The sequence below is a fragment of the Pteronotus mesoamericanus genome, unplaced genomic scaffold (assembly GCF_021234165.1).
Source record: "Pteronotus mesoamericanus isolate MK-2021 breed Mesoamerican mustached bat unplaced genomic scaffold, CSHL_Meso_final scaffold_85, whole genome shotgun sequence".
NCBI lineage: Eukaryota > Metazoa > Chordata > Mammalia > Chiroptera > Mormoopidae > Pteronotus > Pteronotus mesoamericanus.
In genome coordinates this window covers 10,770,399-10,794,712 of record NW_026555329.1, presented here as the reverse complement: position 1 = coordinate 10,794,712, position 24,314 = coordinate 10,770,399, and the positions used below count along the sequence as shown (strand labels likewise).

General features: G+C 34.4%; 1 protein-coding gene across 1 annotated transcript in view; it reads right to left on the bottom strand.

Annotated features, from left to right (window-relative positions):
- The window catches only part of AGMO (alkylglycerol monooxygenase), a 292,433-nt gene extending 269,589 nt beyond the window's left edge, over positions 1–22,844 (bottom strand). Inside the window, exons 1-3 of the mRNA XM_054564245.1 lie at positions 22,542–22,844; positions 21,010–21,140; positions 11,237–11,388 (exon numbers count right to left, since the gene is read on the bottom strand). Of these exons, the coding sequence (XP_054420220.1) occupies positions 11,237–11,388; positions 21,010–21,140; positions 22,542–22,667 (409 nt within the window). The 5' untranslated portion in view covers positions 22,668–22,844. The remainder of the gene's footprint in view (positions 1–11,236; positions 11,389–21,009; positions 21,141–22,541) is intronic.
- Positions 22,845–24,314: the final 1,470 nt, after the last annotated feature.

Here is a 24,314-nt window from a genome sequence, read left to right as displayed (position 1 = left end):
CCAATATAGTACTAATATGGCTTTCTCATATAAAAAAGGACTCCATTTTCTTGCTTTATATTTAAAGATATCATTTATATTAGTTCATAAGAGAATTAAGAAATATTCTGCTGAAGGATGACATTGCTCTTTAGGATTTAGAAGCAATTTCAGGGGTAATTTTGCTATTTCTCTCCAATTGTATTCTTTAGCCTGTGATAACTCAGAATATTTGCAAGGTATTCATGTGGATGATGAGTACTATCAAAGAAGTGCAAGCAATGCCAGGTATAGGTAAGTAAGATCGAAAAAACAGTCTATTTCTACTTTGTAGTAAAAATAAATTAATCAAAAATGTTCAAGCACATTAAAAATGATAAAGCAAGAATTATCATATTCTAAGTCATTGTTTGATTTAATTCAACTTATGATCTTTTACAAACTGGTTTTACACATATAGGGTTTTTTTTTAAAGCATTGCTAAATAGCTTAAAGAGACAGAAAAGTACTTTTACTTTGAAAATCTTTAAAAATCAGACTATAGTTGATAGTTAAGTTATGTGTTTACTATTTACAGCTTCCTCTGTAAAGACACAGATATTGTTTTCCTTGTTTTTTAAAATGTAACCTTATACATCTGTTGAGCACACATCTGGACATTTAGCCCAACTCATCATTTCCTTCTGTATGCCCAAAAACTGTCAGTTATTTCAGCTGAGATTCATCCCTGGGGAGAACTGAAAAAGTTACATCGTTCTTTTGTCCAGGTTTTATAAACTCTTCTTTACCTTTTTCCCCAGGATATCAGTAAGAATAAAAATAAGCAGTCTGAATTCAATCTGGCTCTGGAGAAAGGAGCCCAGGAGGACAAGAGGTATGTGCCTCATTAACATTTGTTTCTATAGAATAAAGGACAAAGCCTTTGTATGAAAGAACAGACATTGACTGTCCACATAGTTATAAAACAAGCATCATTTTTTTTTGGTGCAAAGTAAATACAATTTGAATATAGGAAGGAGGAAGATGAACACCAACGACAAATATCTGTACTTTCAAAAGATAAGGATATCACACTCCATAATGATAAAATTTTTAACTCCTCAAGGAAGAATTATGATTTTGAATGAGTTTATAGCATAGCTTCACAATAATTAAAAATCAAACTTTACAGAATCACAAGAAGAATGTAAAATATTACAATCGTTATTTCAAGTAATTTTTGAAAATATTCTCCGATTACATGCAGAGTAGAATATAATTTCAAGGAAAAAACAAAACTGAAAAAAAAAGTCTGAACCTTCTATCAGTACATTTTTTTGTTCAATATTTTTAATTGTTTTTAAATCCTCACTAGAGGGCATGCTCATTGATTTTTTTGTTTTTGTTTTTGTTTTTGACAGAGAGGGGAAGGAACAGAGAGACAGAAGCACTGATTGGTTGCCTCTCCTACAGGCCCTGACCAGGGATCTGGCCCTAAATCCAGGCATATGCACTGAAGGGGAATTTAATCTGCAACCTTTTGGTTTACAGGATTACACTCCAACCCACTGAGCCAAACTGGTCAGGTCTTTTTGTTCAATATTTTGACTACAAAATTTGTTGTGTACTATATGACACAGCAAATAATTAAATGCATAAATATTATTACAAGTCAAGGTTTTCAGTGTAAGATTATAGAAATATAGATATGAAAAGTTAGGAGCAAAACACTAAAGATATTAAACTTATATTTGAGATATCAATATGAAATTATATATACATATACATATAGTCTAAGTTTATCCACTATGAGACCGATTATGCCAGCTAATGAATAATTATTTTTTTTTTTAAAAATCATCATTTTGTAACCCCCATGATAATTGACTCAGGCAATTTTCAAAAATGGTGGCTAAAATCATATGAAAGGTTTGATGGGAAGAGGACATATTCATGTGTCATGGCCTAGGTTAATTGCCAATTTTAGACAATTGATTGCATTTTTAATAGCCTATAAGAAAATTTTTATTTTCCTCAAGTTATTGAGGCAATTTGGATATGCTAATTTTTTTCAAGAAATTTGTCATGTTTATTTTACTCCCACAGATACACACACATATAATATGTATACAATTATGTACTCATGTTTATGTATCAATTTCTTAATAATTATAAAGAAGAAAATGTACCTTGATGGGTATTGGCTAAAGCAATCCTAATCTTTCACTTTCCTATGTAATATAATGGGTGGCAACTTGTGGGCACCTTGATCGGAAGTGCCTAATGTTATTTATGAACTGTTCTTGCCAAAAATACTTACTCTGAGTCTAATCAATCTGGAGTCTAGACCTAACTTTCAGTCTGCAGATGATTCAGAGGACAGAGAGTAAAGTTAAGCACCACTGGGAGACAATAGTCAATACATCTAGAATCAGACCACTTTATACGACAACTGGCCTGGCCTGGACATATTAAATGTATAGAAATGACAGTTTAAAAATGCAGTGAAAGTTTTAACTTTAAAAGGCACAGAAAAGACAAAAAACCTATTCAATAAATATTCATTTGATTTAACAAAAAAATTCGTAAAAGACATTCTTGGTATCATTGGGGAAATTAAAAAATGCATTGGTTGAATAGTACATGATGCAATGGATTTATTGTTAAATTCTTAGGGATAATAATAGTATTTTTTATTGATTCTATGATAGATGATGCATGATGAAGAATCTAGGGGTAGAGCTCTATTTCAACATACATGGAAATGAAATTATTCACTTATATACATACACATGAATCAGTCTAGCTATATTTAATTATATATTATTATCAATTCAGCTTCAAAAGAACTAGCATGTTGCTTGTTCAATATGTCAATATCTTCAGTAAGTAGTCCCTGTTACTCAATTTGTGTTACACATTAAAATAACTGGGTAGCTTAAAACAACATCAATAACAAAACAACTACTAAGCCAAGGCTCCATTTATATTCTAGGTATCCATATTTTTTTAAAGCTTCCAAGATAATTCTGAAGTGTAGCCATAAAAAGATCAGACAGCAGAAGTCAATCATCTAACAAACACCGAGCCTGAGAGGACTGTGATATGAGTATAATATCGCCTGGAGAGAGAGAGGACAGGCCCCACTTTATCGTTCAGTAGTTTAATACTTACAGTCGAAAAACATGGAGAACAGATAACAGATAGTGGGTGGGGGAGGGGGAGGTTAGGAGGTAGAGGGATTGAGCCAAGAAGAAAAAGGATTCATGGACATGGATAACAGGTAGTGATTGCTGGGGGGGAAGGGTATTAGGAGACTAAATGGTAATGGAAAAAAATATAATAAAGATTATTTAAAAAAAGAAACAACAAAAAAGACTTTTGACACTTTAAACACCAAATCACTAAATTAAAATTATGTCTAACAAAATATTTGGAGATTTATACACATCACAAAATCTTAAACATATAGGTTGGATAGAGTTATGAGTACATGCTATATTTAACCAAAAATTTTACTTTTATGAAGAATTTGCTAAAAATTGGCAAAACCCATAGACTCTGAGATCAATGGTCTGGCATCAAAATACCCAGGCTCTGGCACATGAACTTGAGAGTTGGGCAAGTTACCTAACGTTTCTTTGTTTTAGTTTCCTCTTTTGTAAAACTTCTGTGACAGAAAACATTGCCTGGTTGTTTTAATTAAATATGAAAGTGTATGAGAGGCACTCAGAAACACTGAAAAAAAACTCAGTAAATGTTAGTCATTATTAATATTATTTTAGAAAGTGACAGGTTTTCAACGCCTCATACGACAAGAAGTTCTAGTGCTTAATTGGGCCTTAAAAGATTTACATATATCTCACTTTACTATACCTAGTTTTGATGAAGTAGATACAAAATCTGGAATCCTGTAGGATATGAAAATGGCAAGAAGAGTTCTCATTGCCTATAAAACACCCTCTTCAAACTTTAGTAACAGTCAGTGTTCACCTTTGACCCAGCAACTTTAGACAAAACCACTGAGAGTAGTATCTTTTAGTTATTCCTGTTGAAGGTTTTGATCTGTGTATACACTGAAGTATGCATTTAGAGTCACCAAAAAGGTGGTGGGTACTTCAGATCCTAGTAATATATATTGTCATTCAAACGAGTTCCTCTTTTGTTGTGGTTATGTATTTCTTTATACTGAAATATTTATTCCATTCTCATAAACCTATCAATCTTTTTTCTTGACATTAATAACTGTATCTTTTTTCATATTCCAGTTTTCCACAGAAATTTATTTAGTCAAAATAATTAAGCTGTGATGGTAACTTAATGTGCTTGTTTAAACATCTGGTTTTATTCTTAAATTATAAGATTGCTTTCATTATTTTTCTTTTTTTTAATTTATTTTTTCAAATAGATTTGTCTCTGCCTACCCCCCACCACTTTCCCTTACCTCCCTCCCTCCCTCCCTCCCTCAGCTCTTCCCTTTGGTTTTGTCCATGAGTCCTTGCTATATGTTCCTTGACTTTCCCCTTCCCTTCCTTTTCCCTGCCGCCCCTCCCATTATTTCTTTGTAGTAAAATTTTAAAATTTGTTTTACAGGTCCATGCTATACATGTGATTTGTATATCACTGCCTCTGCTCAATGTCCTCTTCTCAAACTCATTTATATTCTGTATTTTCTACTTCCTACTTGTTTGTTTTTATGCTTTACGTGCAGCTCACTATGTCCTTTAAATTAGAGGGGTTTTTTTTCCCCTAAGCAATATTATCACCATGGTGGAGCCCATCAAATTCTGCATAGTGACACACTTTTCCCACTATATTTCTAAATCACTAAAGAAAAAGAGATCACTGCTAATGAAATCTAATCCTGATGCAATAAGATCTCTTGTTGCTCTAACTGCCACCTGCACATTTTGTGCATTTTTCGGGGGGCTCATCTGTACTATTTGTTTAAAGGATGGTATAAGCCTTCACTCAGAGGACACGTCCTCTTCAATCCTTCAGACAGCTCCAGAGCACAGAGTTGGCATTGAGCATTTGTTTTTAAATGATGCAGCACAAGCTATATATTGTGAAAATACACAGTTGTGGGTTTTTTATTTCCACCGAGCCACACAAGCCAGGGTGTGGACAGAGACTTCAACTTATAAACTGGAAAACATTTAGACAAATTATTTTTAATTAAGATGAAAAGGCAACAAAGAAACTTTAAAATATAAATAAAATGGCCCTGACCAGGTAGCTCAGTTGGCCAGAGTATCACCCCATACACCAAAAGCTTGTGGGTTTGAGCCCTAGTTGAGGTATGCACGGGAGACTGTCCTCTGCTATCGATGTTTCTCCCTCTATCTCCCCCCACCCCTCATCTTCCTCTCTCTCTAAAATCAATAAAAACATATATGTGGCTGAGGTTTAAATAAATACACACACACACACACACATATATATATATATAAAATGTACAAATTCTAATAGATTTTGTTTCAAAAAATTTCACTAATTTTAAAAAGAGTAACAAAAACCTTGATGTTTGAAGGAAAAGTGAATATGTATAAGCTTGACATATCAAAAAATAAATTCAAATTATAAAATATTCACTTGAGGGAAAGAAACAATTTTAAGAAAATCACATTGTAATTTTACTTATTATTATTGCCAACTACTTATCTAGGAAAAGATTGTTACTGTTGTGTCTATGTGAGTACAAGCCTAAAACTGTCTTTCAGTGTTCCTTATCATCTATATATCTGTCTATATATACATGGAAACCTGAAATGTTCATTTTTTATGTATACATCTTATTCAATACAAAGACAATTTAATCATTTAATCATACATTTTGAAAAAGGTAATTATTTTAACAACTAATGTTAAACTATGTTAATATGTAAACTATGTATGATGTTAACTATCATTTATGGAATATGTGATAATCATATTATTATATGCTATTCTATAATACACACATTGTATCAATAGAGAGACCAAACAACATAATAGTTAATATTTATATTTTAAATTATTATGTGTCAGGCTCTGCCCCAAGTGTTTTCTCATTGTAATTTATTTAAACCTTGCAATGATCCTATGTGGATTATACTATTGTTATTTGTATTTTACAATAAGGAAAAACAAAGAGGATATAGTTTTCTCAATATCACACAGAAAGTGGTAGAGGTAGGGTCTGAACCCAGGCAGTCTGGTTCCAGGGTCCACTCCACACACCATATTTACAGAGGATATCTCTGGGGGATAGATTTAAATACACATTTCATTGTCTATCTTTGCTCCTTTGTGTTTTTTCTTTCTGCAATAATATTTTTGGACAAATGCTTTGATATAAGGGAAATAAGTTATTCTTATATCTAAAATAAAGAGTGTGGCATAATATATGGTAAAGAGTAATAAAAATAGGTATATTCTGGTATTTAAAAAATACACATGTAACTGGATGTAAGTAACCTATTCTTCTATACAAAACACAACCCTGGTATTATCACAAAATAAAATAATTTCTAATTAATACATCTGCCTCTGTTTTTTGTTTAAACAATGGTAGAAAGGAGGGTGATCTAAATTTAACTCCCTCAGAAGTCAGAAACAACATAAAAATTAAGTTTAATAGCCACACACAAAGCTCACTTAATGACAATAAAGTATTGGAGTATGTGTTTGTATCCAATTACATAAAAACTGATACTGTCCATCTTGTTCACATACAGAAAGAGAGGAATAGAAAATAAACTGAGTAGTTTATTTGTTGACTAAAAGAAATTAGAGTTTTGAGGTGATTTTATAGATTGTTTATTATAATGATTTTAAAGAGGAAAACCTTTATTTCAGAACTGAACTAAACTGTGTTGTAGCCTGAATGTATAATCAACAATTCACAATATAATAATAAATATAGTTAGGTGAACTCTAATTTACAAGACTATATAATGTGTGAGGAGGCAGACTATATCAGGTGGGATCGAATTAGGAGACAGAGCCACACCAGTAATTTGAATAAAGAACAAGTTATAATAAGTGTTGGAGAGAGAGTGAAGAAAAAGAAACCTGTATTCATTACACATGGGAATGAAAACTAGTACAGTCACTATGGAAAACAGTATGGAAGTTCCTCAAAAACTTAAGGATAGAATTACCATAGGACTGACTGCGCAACCGCTCTTCTGCAAATCTGAAATCATTTATTCGTAAAGATATGTATACCTCTATGTTCACTGCAGCATTATTTATGGAGGACAAGATATGGAAACGTAAGCATCCTTTGATAGATGATTGGATATAGAAGATGCAGTACATATAGACAATGGAATACTACTCAGCCATAAGAGAAGATGAAATACTGCCATTTGCGACAACATGAATGGACCTTGAGAATGACATGCTAAGTGACATAAATCAGACAGAAAAAGTCAAACCATATAACTTCACTCATGTGTGAGATATGAACGAACAGACAAAGAAAAACTCAGACACAGACAATAATGTGGTGATTACCAGAGGGAAGGGTGTGGGAAGTCAAATACTATATGGTGACAGAAAGAAATTTGACTTTTGTTGATAAACACATGATATAATATACAGATGACATATTATAAAACTGTATACTTGAAGCCTATATAATTTTCACTAACCAATTTCACCTCAGTAAGTTTAGTTAAGAATTATTAACCAGTAAAAACATTCCTATTAACTACAAAAGAGGTAAGCAACTGAGTAGTTCAGTGTACAGAAGCAGCAATGGCAAAACACAGCTATTGCCCCTATGGCGCTGAGGGAGAGGGAACAAGGCAGAGCCTCCCACTGCAAGTCTAAGAGTCAGGTATCTTTGGAGAGGTTGTGACTACCACAACAACTCTGCTGGTGACAGAGCGTGCAGGCCCCAGAGGGTGAGGGGTACAGGTAGTCCCCTGATCTTGTCCCCGGAGGACACAGGATCTTATCAGAAGGTTTAGTGTGAAGTTTAGCCATGAAGTAAATGCTACCAGATTCCCCAAACACTAGTCTGTTAAGTGATACATGGAAAACAGCGTTCTAGAAAATGGAAGCTAAGTCCCATCCTGCTGTTCTGGCTTACAGGATCCTTCCAGTCCCTTAAATTGGCAAAACCTAACATCAATCAGCTGGCACAGAAGAAACATCTATAGCATGCACCCCTGGTAACACAAGAAATAGCAAAGAAGCATTTGGAGAAGAAAGGCAGTAAAATTACGGGCATGCTGGTAATTTTAATTTCTTGGTTCTTTTTTCTGAATGTGATTATCTATTACATTATTCTGACTTCAAACTAGCATTATTTAACAACTTAGCGTTTTATTGAGGCGCAGATAAATTACATACACTTTAAGTGTACAACTTAATAAATTTTTAAAAATACACAGATGTAACTACCACCTAAAGCAAGATAAAGCCTATTATCTTTAACTTAGAAGGCTTACTCCTGCTTTTGCAAAGTGGTAATCACTTGTATTTAAATGTCCTCTCAAAAAATCTTTACTCATTATCTTACATGTTTAATATAACTAATAGAAAGTTTAAAGAAAAATAATGCATCCTTTCATAATATAAACTAAGCATGCAAAAAGCTACTTCTAATTAGGGACACTTAATTTTATCATTCCACATTTCTTTCTAAAGTTGTCAGACTCTAGAAATTATTATTCTACTCTTTGTTTTGCATAAGTTGATGATAATTAGCAATTTCTTTCTCATTATTTCAAAGAAAAGGGAATAAAATATAAGTAACAGATACAGCCTCAAATATGCCTCTGCTCTTTTGCATAGAAATAAAGATGAAATTCAAGTTTTTGAGAATAAATTCTTTTCCACTAATACTTAACTGTTCTCTTAATGTGAAAAATTTCTCCATGTACATGAATCAAATAACTAACAATAAAGAATACCTCGTGATCATTTGGGTTACTAAAGAAGTGACATAAATACATAAAAAAACAGCATTTTAAGTATATATTATTCCTTCAAAACTCATAGCATTTAACATATTAAAAATGTAGGATATATTATTATATCATTTGAATGCAAATAGTAAAAGAAAAATAACATGTTAAATAAGGGAAGCAGAGTTATTTCTTACACAATATTTTAAGACATTGGGTTTTAGGATTGTTCAGACTTTTCAGTTGAATATATTTAAATTAACCAGTATGAGTTTAGTAATCCAAGAGGCTTAAGAAATTTGACTTTATAAGTTTTTCTTATCCCTATTACCAGATTTGTAAAAAGCTATTTTAATATTTTATATTATCATATAGAATTTAAAAATTGTCATTTTCAAGTTGGACACATTCAACTGCATAATTTTTTTTTCCTACTAGATTTCCATCATAAGTCAAAAGTCTTTGAACCTATGATTAGTCTTCATAGCCTGAAGGTGGTGAGTGTTTTTCCAGAAGGTTTTTTCTTTTAATGCCTGCCTCCACTGGACTCATTTCAATTTTTTTCTAATGGGAAGCATACTTTAAACAGCCTTGATTTCATGTTTTTCATATATTATTTTGCTTTATTGCTCTTCCCTGAGAGCACTTACAATTAACATATTTTTTAAAGTTTTATATTTGGTAATATTTTGTTGGTTCTTTGTTTCCTGTTGTAATGGGCTTTCAAAAATTAAGCGAATTTGCAGATTTCCCAAACAAACACATCTATACAGGACAGTGTGATATTAGAAGGTTCCTGAAATTAAGTAATACAATGTAAATGCTTTCTGCATTACCCATTTGCTGAACAGAAAGTGAGGAAGATTGCCAATGGGTTCATTTTAGGGAGAAAATTACTATTTTAACATAAAACACAAAATTTACTTCAAAAACCATATTTTAGTCTTAATCACGTTCAGTTTGGGAGTATTCTCTTGCATTTAAATATAAGGAAATGATGTCAGGCGCTGACCTATTATTTTCAAAGACAAAAGTTATCACACACAAAATAAATCACTTTTTCTAGTTTACATGTTCACTTTAAAATGTTTTAATGAATTAACACTATAGTTTCATAAAATATATGTTTAAAGTTTTTAGCAAAAGTAATGCTGTATTTCTTTTATTTTTTAACTTTATTTTTATTTTTGACACTATTACAGATGTTCTCATTTCCCACCCCCTTTGCCCTCCTCCACTCAGCCCCCTCCTGTCCTTGCCTCAGGCCATCACTGCGGAGCTGTGTGTATCTGTGGGTCATGCATGTATGTTCTTTGGCCAATCCCTTCACCTTTAACGGCCTTAAGCGGACGTCTGTGGATTCTACTCCTATTTCCTTTATTCTTGCTTAGGAAGGATATTTGGTCACACATACTCCTACGCACGCAGCTCAGTTATTCACCCTGGTCTCAGGTCTCTTCTTTCCATCTCCCATCTATTTTTTTATTATTATTCCAGGTTTCTTCCTCTTCCTTCCTTCCTCCCCACCCACTCGACCCAACCACCCACTGAAATCCTGAGTTCTGCTCTTCAGTAGTTTTTCAAAATTAGCACTTTCCCTCATTTCCCTTCAGAAATACTTGTGCACGCCTTACTCTTCCTTGGAGACCACTTGCTCACCTCAGATCTGCAATCGTTCTCCAACCTCTACTTATCCCTACAGAGGTTTAGACCGTTTCCTGCACTTCCATTTCCCTTTCCATAACGAAATATTTCTTTGGAGGGGGCAGCCAAGAATCCCAAAAAGTAAATTCCAAGAAGCAGTGCAGTAATGGCTTTGAATTAGATGAGTAATTTTGCAAAGCTATGGTAACACTAACGTGCACTATGGTTAATGCCTAGCTGATTGCATTTTCATTTGTAATGAGGAGGAGCTGCCAAGAGCTTCAACCCAGCTTACGTACAACAGCACCCGTTACCTAGGATTCCATGCTATTACAGAGCCCTTCTGACTATCCCTGGATCTTTGGGATGTGAAGTTTGATATTGTGTGCAAGTGTCTGTAGACTCCAGCAAGCACGTCATAATAAAAACAATGTAAGGCAATATATAAAAAGTAATGTTATAGTCATCAATTTCTAGACAGTATTTTTTGTAATAAATTAGAGAAAAGAAGCATGGAAAACATGCCTCTAATGATTTCACAATTTAAAAAGTGCCTTCAGATTATTTACATTTAATTTGCAAAGTAAGATTTCATTGTTAATCTTTATATGCTGTAAAATAAACTATGTTATCTATGTACTCATTAGCTCAATAACTATTTACTAAATATCAATCATCTGCCAAACACAGTTCAACATAAATGTATGATAAAGCCATGGTTTGCAACTTACCATGGGCCATGCGATGAAACCAATAGTAGCCAAAGTCAACTCCTAACAAGGTTAAATACCAAGTCCATGGAGAATCCCAAGGCAAACTGATGAGCCTGTAGTTCTCCCAGATATAAATGTAACTGGTCAATTCAATGCTCCTGAAAAACAGACTGGAAAAATAAAATTCATAAGCAATCAATGTTGATACTACATTTTAGATGCAAAATTATACTAAAGCAGTGTACGTAATATTTTCAAATTAATATTTATATGTACAAATAAAATCCTTTTCCTTTCTTCATTATTTCCTATTACTCCATCATGTCTTTTGAGAAGCTCAGCTTTCTTAGTATCAACATGACTCACATGATGTTTCCTTTTGTTTCATAGTTATCACGGATGGCACCCATCTGCACTCTCAATTTCATGGAATTTAGGAGGCCATTCCTTTCTTAGTTTCCAAAAATACTTTTCATGGAACCCATAAACAGAAACATTACAAAACTTCGACTTACTTTCTGTACTTGTCAGTTCTAAATTTTAATGAACACAATAAGGGTGCTTTTTAAAGGAAGTCTAAAAGGTAAAAATTATACATAGCAATTTAAAAAGAGGACTGCAAATTGCCTACTGCCTTAAAGTATGTCAGTCCCATAACATTTACCTTTAGATTAAAGTTGCTTCTCCCTCATTTCCTCTCTATTTCATACACACACATACACACAAGCACACACATACTTTTAATGATTTTTAGATGTTACTCTTAATATTAAAAATTGAATACTAATGGCATTTCAATATTTCTTACAACTTTCAAGGTATAAGGTAATGATATTGCCCTAGAAATAAAGTGTATGAATCTAGTTAAAATAAACAATTGTTTTTAAAACCCAGAGAGCAGAATAGGTCTTACAATCTATTGTACCAAGCTGTAAATTGTAAATTTCTATTTTAAGAACTTTCAAAAGTATACAAAATATGCTTCAATTTTATATAGTGTGGTAATTTTCTCTTTAAATTTTCTGGGATCAAATTTAAGATCCCACTCAAGATAATTATTCCACTTACTGCTTTTATAAATTTGATTGAATTAACTTTTTGATTTTCTAGTAATCATTAATATGTAAAATGAATTGATAATTCTACCTAATAAAGATTTATTTATAAACCACAAAAAAATTAGGAGATTCTTAAATATTCTAATTTTAAATAGAAGTTGAAGAAAGAGCTTGAATTAGTATATTGTTAAAATTTTAATAGTATTTCCCTTTACAGAGCCAACTTCTGTGGAGACCAGGCCTTTAATTTTAATGTACTTTTGATTTTGATAATTATGATATAACTTTAATTATAATTTAATAACTTAAAAATTGTTTCATATTTTGAGTGCTTCTATTATTTAATCTGTAAAATAAAACAGTAGGCTACTTTACAACAGCATGAATATAAATAACTAATAGAAATGCCAAGTAACTACACTTTTGGAAAGGACTGCATATTGTTAGATCTTTAAGTCCAGTTTTAAATTCAAGATTATTTTTGGTCTGTAAAATGGCCCTCATACCCAGAGGGCAAGAGACCGAAGAAAGAGACAGACCACTTCAGATTGGTAGGTGGCAAGTTTAATAAACAAGAAAACTTATAATACAAAGCCTGCCTGGGGCAAACTGCAAGACAAGTAAATCTCTGCACTAGCCTGCCAGAATCTCAAAAATTTAGGCATGCACAGCTTGGAGATACAGAAGGTTTGGTCCCAGACCACCGCAATAAAGCGAATCATAACTTTTTTCCTGATGGAGAGTCTTGACTTCAATTTGTAAAAATATGCAACACCTGCAATAAAGTGAACTGCAAAAAAAAAAATGAGGTATGTCTGTGTAGAGGCCTTAACTAGGTTCAGTCAGGTATTGAGTCCAGATGGTGTCAGCAACATCTTACTCTCTCCAGGCTACATCCTGAAATAGCTGCTGGTATGGGAAGAGGAGGCAGAACGTATAATCCAAGGACAGGAGATGGGTAGGAAGTCTCCAGTTGCCCAGGTCCAGTTCCTGGGCCAACCAGCATTCCTCTCAATGACCTTCAACAATGATATGGCTGAAAAGAGCATTTTTGTCCCTAAATGTGAGTCCTTAACCCAAAGGAACTGCCTGCCCAGAACTCTCATTACAGCTTGGGCCATGTTCTGGATACTCCACAATCTCCTGTCAAAGTGGCCCAAGCCTGCTTATGGGACCTTTGTAGGCCTTGTTTCAGGTCCCCCAATTTGTCATATAGGCTATTTATCAAAGCAGGGGGATACAACAAATTTTATTTTAAAGCATGTTATCTTGGTTGGTAACTTTTATTTATTTAGACTAGGGCTTCTTGAGTGTCATTATTGACACTTGAACAAGATAATTCTTTTTTTGAAGGAGTCTGTTCTATGGAAACAGATTATGAAATATTAAAATTGTTTCCTATTACCCATTTGTAGATGGTTACCATACTTTTAGATAAAAATGATAAGTAATATCAATTTTACATGGTTAAGCCCTATTAATAACTTCTCTGAATCAAGGATTCTAAACCCTGACACTATTGCCATTTGGGCCAGATAATTCTTTGTTGTGAAGGCTTGCCCTGTGAATTGTCGATTGTGCAGCAGCATCCCTGATCTCTGCTCACTAGATGCCAGTGGCACAGCCCTCCAACCAAAGTGTAACAACAAAATGTTTGATGTCTCCTGGGGGGCAAAATTGCCCCAGTTGATAACTCCATAAAAAGGAAAAATTCAAACTGAGACAATGCAACAGAAAATTGAAATAATCTACAGGGGGTTTTATATAGGCTTTAGTACACATTGCCAAAACCGATCCATTCATGGATTCAGTCAATTATTCAATAAATTCATAGTAAGAGACTACTAGACAAGACAGGGAGGACACATAGGTGAGCAGTGCAAACAGAATCATCAGCCTTATCAAGGTCTCACCAGTTCAGAAGCTTTTTTAAAAATTATCTTTCCTGTTGGTTTAAGTGACAAAATCAAAATAGATTTTAAGACCCCATGACTTCAATAAGAGGAAGAGGGTCCCTGGAAAACTCCCGTTTCTGTAAAACAAAGAGAACCTGCCTGCGTTTGAAATACTTTTCTATTTCCTGTACAGGTGCCAGATCTTGAGCAGACACCCAATTTATTACTTTGTCAACTTACTTATTAGGGCTGACACAAATCGAGCTGAAATATGCCTGACATACTACAGTCAAGGCCTTTTTTTTTTTTCACACTTTAGCACGAAGCCAAACTTCCCTCCAGGCGAAGGGAAGAAGGGAGAAGCTGTGGGAGTTAAATTCCCTGCTTTCTATCAGCAAGATGAATATGATCTTCTTCCATCCTAAATGGGAAAAAACAGCCACGGACTGCCCACAACTAAAAACAATTCGGCAAAGGGATACAGCTGGGAAATGATTATCAAGCTCTGGAAAGCCCTTGATTGCAGGAAATAGCACCTACATTTTCAAAAATGTTCCCACCAGACCTTGAATCATAAACCAAAGCGCCTTCCTCTTTCTTTTCCAAATTCCTTCATCTTCTCCCAGCCCCAGCCCCAGCCCCAGCCCCAAGTCCATGACTCTGCACTCTGGAATTCAAACCTCAACTCTGCAAACCCCATCCTGTGGGAGGTGACACATGTAATATGTATGTATATGGTAAGCTCACTGTATCACGTGGAGACGGAGCATTGCGTAGTACAGGGGTACTACCAAACACTAGATCTCTTTTACTCATTAAGTTTGAAATGCAAGACCAAAAAATGATCTCAATATAAGGAGACATTAGAAGCCTCAAATAAACAACTTGTATAGAGGCTCTCTTGTCATTTTCCTTTTGGTTTTGTAAATTCCCTCCCAAATCGCTGTTTTCTCTTGGGTCTGAGGCCTGTCTTTTCGAAAACTAAAGGTAGCTAATTTTTTATGTGTCTGCATAACATTTTCTTACAACACTAGAAATTTGTTCGTTCAATATAGTTGCTGTAAAATCTAGTGAGGGACTAAATTTCTATTCCAATATGATCCTGGAGTTTTAAAAAGATAAAATTAATTTTTAATGTTAAGATTTAAAAATAATAAATTGAACAAAATATTTCTTGGGGATTTAGATTACTAATTAGACTAGCTAATTAGTTATAACAGTCCTCTCAGTTTGAATGTAAAATACAAAGGTAATGTTGGACATACCATTCACCCTTTCAGATATGAGAACATTGGGCTGAGTGGTCCACAAAATTATCTAGATCTCAAATACTTTCATGCTTTAATCATTAATCACACAAATGAAATTTGATGGAATGCTCTCATTGCAAACTGTTAAAATTTCAAAGCAGCTCTCAGCAGTACAAATTATGTACCCAGGACTCACAGACATCTGCCAGTTTATACTACTTCACAACTATCATTAGAGCTGGGTAAAACATCTGATTTGGCCAGATTATGCAAAGTAGAAGAAAGTAAATTAGACATTTTTATTTTCAAAAATCTTGTTCCCTAAATCAGAAAATAAATCAATATTTAGATGAGATCATTCCAAATATCCTTACAAGCTTCAGAAAGTTATAAATGAACATAGTTGTATTATATAGGTATGGGTTTTTCCAAGAAATTTTGTTATTTATTAATTTCAAAATCTCTTCAGCCTGGCCCAAAAACTTGCTCTGTTTATCTGTAAAGCTACTGCCACTTTTGCTCCATCTAGTGGAATATTAATTTTTGCTCAGTAATAACAAAATACATAATACAACCTCTACCTTCTGCAGACAGATAAAATTTGTACTGTTACTTACTGTGAAATAACATTATGTTTATGAAACAATTATTTAATTTAACTTTACTGCACCCACAAAATCATAGATTTTATAAACACAATGAGGTAGATTTAGAAGTAAATTTGCTGCATTTTTCACTGTGCAAGAAGTAAATTATTGCAAGTAATCCAATAACTCTATTGAACAAGCATACAAATCCAGACTAATAAACACAAGGAAGTTTGCATTCATTAGGGAAGGTTATTTGAACAGCAATCTCTGAAGTTCATAATTACTAACAAAGCCTTTTAAGGTTTCTAAGGTTAAATTTTAGAGGAAATGAGGCTTTCTCCCTAGCAAATATAATTAACAAACCAGCAAGTCTTTAAATTTTATTTTCTTCATGGGGGATGTCCTATTAATAATTTTCTGGGTTAATAAATATATTATTATCATTATTAAATATTTTTACTAACATTACTCAAATGCATTTATCTATTGTTATGGATAAAGAATAATAGTTTTTGAAAGCCATCATCCAAAATGACAGGCATTCATTTGTTAGAAGTCTGATGTTGCCAAAGACAGTATTGTGTCTGATTCTAAAGTCTAGTATAAAAACCCAGCATACAATTTTTCTTTATCCAGTCCCACCCCAAGGAGTCTGAGGTGTTTCAAAGAAGTTTAATTTCCCCCTCTTTAGTTTTTTTTTTTTTTTTTGAAATATTCTTCTCAGGAATGGAAAATTCCATGGCAGTCATGGCCGGTAAAACTGTGCATATATACGGCTGAACATTGCAGAGCTAACCCCATAGTGAAATCTGGCAGTGACCCACTTGTATTAAAAGTGGAGTGTCCCCAACTTATTTGAAAATTTACCTACTTCAATTATCCCTCCGACCTTTTGCAATTTGATTTATAATCTGCTGTTTCAACAGAATAAATGAACCCATTAAAAACAAACATACTGTAGATATTTATATCGGGAATAAAATTTCTCTGGGGAGGATGCAATTTATGGAAGCAGAAACATTGGAAGGAAGTAACAAATTGAGGTCCCGGTTTTCTAATGAAGGATTGGAAATTGAGTTCTGCTTAAACAAGCAGGGGAAAAAAAAATGTGATTATTTTTCACTCGTTAGCATTTAAGTCAGTAGCAGGATATTTCACAAGTTTTAGATAGATGTTTAAAAAATAGATTTAGTACAACTTTTGCTAAGTTTAATTTCTTTTATAGTCACCAATGCAGGAGATTCACAGAAAGGCAGGTTATCTGCATGTGATGCACTGTATTCACTTAACTATGCTAAGTGAAACTATCCGTCTACATCTTCAAGACTAGATTCTGACTAGCAGGGTTGCCTACTGGATTCCAGAAGAGCAAAACAGATGCAGGCCTGCCCAGAATCTGGTACTTAGGACAGATGGACTTTTATTACACAGGATGGTCTGTTCAACAGGCTTGTAAACAAGATATAATCTTGTCTATGATTAATATTTTTCCCTTACATAAAGATTTGAAAGCTACAGCATGTAGTTATCTCTGTCAATGTGGTACGTATGCTACTAATCTTCAGGATATTTCAAATTTTATGTAACAATAAAATTGAGATCCTCAAATAAACATTGTTTTTCCTCAAAGTCTGCCTACAGCATTTCCATTACATGAAGGGCAAAGTGGAAAAATATGTTCCTGGTTTCACTTTGATTCCCACAACTTCTTTTGTCAGAGGCCACATGCCTACTTGGAATTATTATCCAAAGTGTAATTCCTCTCAAACGAATTACCAAATGGTATACCGCCATTTCTCTGGCCATCGTGTGTTTTAAGGACGCTGCAAGCCACTGGTGCTCGTGTGGAAAATGAAATTAGTCCCTCGGAGAGGATACGATCAGTGCCGTGTTAATCTAACCTTCAGCTGTTAATGATTTGCACAAGGGTCCCCCTTGATGCTGTGGCTTCAACTGAAATATTGTTTTAAGAGTTTCTGTTAAATCCCCCTCCTCGTCTTTTGCCGAGGGCTAGAGTGGAATGCATCCTGAGGATCAGTTTTCCTTCTCTGTTTACATCTGTTTTTTTAATAGCAACAAAATAAACAAAAAAATTTAAAAATTATATCTTCAGATAATTTGCTTTGCTGAGACTTTTTTTAGATAAATGGCTCTAAAGCTGAAATCAATTGAAAATTTTAATTTATCCACATATCATAATTTAGAATTGTTGTTCATACCTACCAGGAAAAAAAATAACCCACAAAAAAACCATTTGCGGTTCTGATTCAAAATACAACCATAGAAAAATATGCTCCAAATTCAAGTTCACAACCTTTTACCTTTCTTTCAAAGGGCACCAGAGTTAACAGCTTGTGTTAGCTTAAGGAGTGTTATGATAGTGGAATGTGAAGGAAAAGAATTGCATCTTTCTCTCCTTCTTCCAAGCTTCCTTATGCTTTTGGGGTTTGTTTTCCGCAAAACTATATTTCTGATTCTTGCATATCCTGTTATTACCCTGTACCATTTTTAAATCCACCCTGCTGAGAACTGTAGTACTGAAGATGCAGTTTTCCAGTAGATACAGTGTTATGATAAAAGAACAATCAAATTTCACTTTGACCAAAGTCAAACTTGAAAGAGGAAAAGAAATTCTGAAGCATTCATTCAACTTGATGTCTCCTGGAGTGTTTAATAAATTCATTTCAACTCAACAGAATATGTGATCCATATTTGCACCTGCAGGGCACTTCTCCGTCACCAAGCTATTTTTACAGTTCATCAGTTGTCTGATTTCCATAAACCTATATACTTAACTTTTTTAGAATGAACTACAGTAACCAAGTAGGTAATTTTCAATAACCAAACCTACATATCCTTTGAGTATGTTAGACATTTTCTTGTTCAATTTTGTTCAAGGGAGACACGAAATAGAGGATATTATGTATAATTGTAAATTCTTATTTAGTATATTCTGGGAATTAACTGCAAATAACTTGAGATTAGCCTCCAATTCTGACAACAATGTGCAACCATTCAAGTAGTTTTTCAGAGAGTAATTATAATGATTATGTCATTACTATTATTTTGTTCCCATTAACCTATCTTTTTCATAGTGTCATTTATGAAAGAAATTTTACTTTTAGGTTTATTTCCTATCTAAACAATTTTATGCAATTGTATAAAATTATTTCACCCTTTCTCAGATATTCTTAAGTTTTTATCTTATTTTCTTTTTTTTAAAAATCCACCTTGGTTTCCCACTGGGCGGTGCATAGAAACATTCCTAAGTAATGAGCACTGGTCAGAAGTAAGCTCTTAAAACAGTAAAAGAAGCAATGGGTGGGAAGCAGGAATGAGGGCATTCATCAGCAACATAAAGGAAGGCAAGTACTTCTCTGGGAATCTTCCCTCACTCTTTGCCTCTTTGGTAAATCCTGCTGGGTTTCTCCTCTACACACATTATTACTCTTTGTAAAAAGTAGTAGGTGTGGGGGTCCAGAACAAGTCACCCAAGTGTGCCTCTGTGGTATGCAGATTGTTTTGAGTCAAAGCTAACTTTAGCTGCAAGCTCAAGAGAAATTTCTCCCCTGCCCCTTAACTGCGTAGGAGAATTTGAGTTTGATGCCTGGACCATAAGACGTGATCAGAGATAACATCTTTGGGCCTATAGAGCAGGGTAAACTTCTGTTTACTAAGGTCTGCTCTTCTTGCTATCCTCCAATGACCTTCGGAAGCCCCGAAGGCACCACACCTCACCTAGCTCAGGATGTCTTACACACTCACGTCCCCTTTCTGTCTCTGAACCTCCCCTGCACATGGTTCTCTGACTCTCTCATGCATGAAGTGTTACCATAAACATGTATGCATCAAATTTGCTTTTATTTTTCTCTTGTTAATTTGTCTCCTGTCTACTTTATTACTAGACCAACTAGAAGACCCTTGAGGATAAAGGAAACTATGCTTCTCCCCACATAGGTCATTTACTGTTTAGTGTTGTTTGGTTTCCTCATTATCTAATTTTGCCATTAACATAATACTATGAGAATATTAAATGAGAAAGAAAAAACTGCCATGTACCAAACATTATTCCACACATAGGAGTTAATACTATGGAGAAACAAGAACACCTCCTTCTCTCAAGTTACATGCAAGCTAGCAGGAAAGGCTGCGAAGAAAGCAGGTGAGACGATACCATGAAACAATTCTATATCCAGGGTAAGCACCAGGTTCCATGGGACCGTATGAAGTGGTATCTAACACAGGGTTAGAAATCAAATATAATTTGCTGAAGATTATGATTCTTCAAGAGAAGTCTATGCCTAGACTTAAGAAATGAATCAGAGTTTGCCATGTGGGTGGCTTACAAGCAGAGGAACACACATATGACTTCTGGGCAATGGAAAGAAATGCATCATGGAAGGAACAAATATTGCAAACGAAGGAACAGCAATAAAGGGACCAGAAGCAAAGATGGATAGACCAAAGCTTCCATAGTTCAGGAAAGGAATTCATGCATTATGTTCAGGCAATATGGAACCTGTAAAGAGTTCTCACCAGATTCACATTATGGAAACATTTGGCCACAAATGAGGTAGGCCTATGGACAGGGATTCAACTCAGGAGACCACTGTAGTGGCCCAGTTTTATGGGATTTTTGACTAGGGAATGTCTGCACAGCAGATAGCTATTTTATGTGAGTTTTCCTGAAGCAAAACCAATTTTCCAATAGATAATTAGACCATAACTCAGGGCTGGGACTAAGGTCAGGCAAATGAAGCACACTCTTCAGACACAAAATTTAAGGGGGCACCACTTAGCTCAGTAAACAAGATAAATAATATTTAGAGCAGTATTTTTTAATGAGTAGAAAGAAAAATCCACAATGAACAAAATATCAAGATTCTAAATAATGAAAGTAACTGAATTCTTTGGACACGTGTGTGAAAATAAATTCCTTTTCCATCATATTTGAGGATCTCTGTCAATGCCTTCAGTGTTGCTAACCAACTAACTCACCTTGGAAGCCGGGACAGAACGCCAGCTGATATCGATGTTAATGCATCATCCAAATGGCCTGGTAGCTTCCCTTTGCTAATACAGCTGACAACTAGTTCAAGCAGCAGCAATGAAGTGAAAAATGGAGTTGCCTAGAAAGGAAATTGCAGAGAAGAGCTGCTATTGTGCTTGGTATGAAATTCTCCCACATTTCCTAATTAATCATTCTAGTAGCAGGATATATAGAGTGACATCTCATAGAAAGAGAGGATAGACACCTTTCTCAAAGGGGCATTTTCTCCTAACAAATAAATTTGATTATTTCAGACATATATTAAACAGGTGCTCCAATTCTATCAACCAATTTGGAAATAAAATACAAAGAGATATGATGATATTGCACCCAGAAAATAAGATTAGAAGGGACATGTTACCAGTTAGATCTAAAAAATATATTTTAACATAAGTGCAATAACCAAAAGTCTACTATATACATATGACTGAACTAGATTATCTTTAAAAGGTATTCCTTATGGATGTACATAATTCTAGTTTTTCATATTAGCATTACTGGAATGACAAAATTGAATCTGTAAGAACAAAAAGGATTTTTCTGAGTATTTCAAAGAATAAGGCCATTTCAAATGTTTGAAACATCATTCAAGTTTTATTCATTCAGATATAATTTTGTTTCATATAACAGGGTTTTTAGGCTCCACTATCAATGACCAAATATTGGACTAGATGTGGTGTTACAATATAAAAAATGATGATTTACAAAGATGTAAATACCACATTTTTTTCTTAAAAAATCAGAAAGTAGGAGTAGTATGAAATCCTGAAAAAAAAAGTTATGGGTTTTACTCATTTGGAAGCTGATCATGAGTTTTAAAGTTTTTAAAACTGAACGCCCAAGAACATATTCTCTGATGTCATTTTTTTTTTCTATTTCTTGTCTGAACTAGTAAGTGTTATAGGAACAACTTTGACAGGGTGGGGAACTTCAATATTCAAGTTCTAATTCTGGATATTTCCATTTCTAATCATAGCCAGGAACCAAAAGTGAAAAGTGCCTCTAAACACTTCAGAGTCAAATAAAACTTGGTTCAAGTTCAAAGTTAGGAAGTCAGAATTGGACTCAGTGAGCTGTGTATCCATTCTGCAGAACTATGCCACCAAATTAAAGAGGAAATAGTTTCCTGGGAGGTAGTAGACAAGTTTACCCTTTAAAAAACATTTGTTACAAAGTTTACTGATGTCAGCTTTTGTCAGCTGAAGTGTAATGTCACTGTGTCCAGAAAAACTTTTAAAGGTTTTGTCATATTCTGGAGTGACATATTAGGGGAAGGGAGTTTGATAAGAGAAGATAGTTATGGATAGTGTATGGAAATTCAGTTCAAATAGAAATTCAACTTTTGTTCTGAGTCTTTATGAAAGTGAATTATTTTCATTAGAAGTTCATAATCTGAAGAATGAAAGTAAACAAAACCCCAAGATGTGTTTAACTTCTTATTAAGAAAGAGCAAGAGCAGCCCCCTCCCAGATAGTCTCACCTTTTTTACATAATCGGGCACCTCTTCTAGGGTTTGGAATGACGTTTCATGGGGCTTCATCATGTCAAACATCATGCGAATTCCCTGGAAAGCTGAAACATCCTGCTGGGCTTCTGGGTTCTTCATCTTTGCCCTGGTCTGATTCCCAGCTGGAGAATATTTGTAATTCACTGTTGAAGCCAGAGGCTGGACAAAGAGGACAAGATGTGCTTCACAGAACAAGCCCTTTGTCAGAGAACGCTAGAAACAAAGTTTCAAAGAGAGTATGGCCAACAGCAGATTCTATGCAGAGACAGGAAAGTACTGGGATCAAGAATGAGTTCAAAGTTCAGTTCAGTGGGAGCTGTTCCAGAAGCCAGGAATGTGGGGGAGGGAGGAGGGCAACCCTGCCCAAATCAAAGATAAACATCGGGGTTTGGCTGTAGGTGGAGTAAAAGAAATACACATGATACCTCCTTGGAAAAGGGAAGGAAAAAAGCGTTAACAGGTGAAATTTCAATCTGAAAAAGTGGGCAGGGATTCAAGACGCAAATCACCTGTAGAATATTCATTTTTTTCCCTCCTGTTTGAAATTCACATGACGTTCAAATCTCCCCTCAGAGTCATTATTTCCTGAAAGGATGGGGTGCTCTAATCTCATTTAACAAGACTAAGCTTGAAAGTTAATTAGCACTGAATGTATTACACTGGTATATTTCTGGATCTGTATCAGGTTAGCTTTGGAGGGTTTGCAAACCAGTTTAGAGGCATTTGGTTTATGTTTAATGGAACCTTGACTAGTGACATCTGACTGTTAAAAGTTATAGGAACTATCTGATTGAAAAAGCCCCCAAGTTGTGGCTGTGAGACCTTATTTCTGTTTTCCAGGAGGAACTTCAATTGACTTTTTTCTTGGAGGTAGGCTAGCGGGAACTTGATTGCACCGCTAGTGAGTGAGTGGAGCTTCCCCCAATAGCTTCAAGCATTCACCTATAATAGTTGAAATCATCCTTTGGCTACCACCTTATCTTTTATTTTAAAAAATGTTTATGTGGATTTAGTTAAATTATTAATATATTATTGTTATAGGAAAAAAATTAGAAACCATAGATAAACAACAAATAAATTACTACCCAGAGTAATTGTTAGTTCTGCTATCATGTGACTTATGTGTTGCTAAAAATTACTATATTTTGTGAAATCGTGCAATAAAAACCATTGGGTTCATGAAAAACTGGGATTAGCATATAATACTCGAAAACTTTGTAATGAACCATGAGGAGGAAAAAATCAGAACCTAATAAAAGGGGTAGCGCATTTTTATGCATGCATTGTTACCCGAAGAAATCTATTCATGCTGCAATAAATACGCTGCTTTGTCTTGAAAAAGAGTTGCAGTGGGCATTGGAAGAGGTACAGATGGTAAGTTGTTGTGGAGTATTGGAAGGAGGCTTATCTGAAGTCAGATAAGTCGTAAAAGCAGATAGGGACACTGTGACTCATACCTCACTGGTGAACTGAGAACATCGATTGATGTTTAAGACATATGCACGTGTGTGCATTTTGTGTGTTCCTAGACCTTTAGGCTCAGGTGAGGGCAACCTTTAACATTCACCTGGCACCTCTCACTAACAAAATCACATGTAAGTATAGATGGCAGGCTCCAGTTTTCCCCTAATATATTAATCCTGTTTGAAACAAATTTGCACTTTTAAAATATTGTAGAAACGGTACTTTCAGATAGTTCCCACAGCAAATAAATAGATATGGACATACATATTTAAGAAAAGTGAT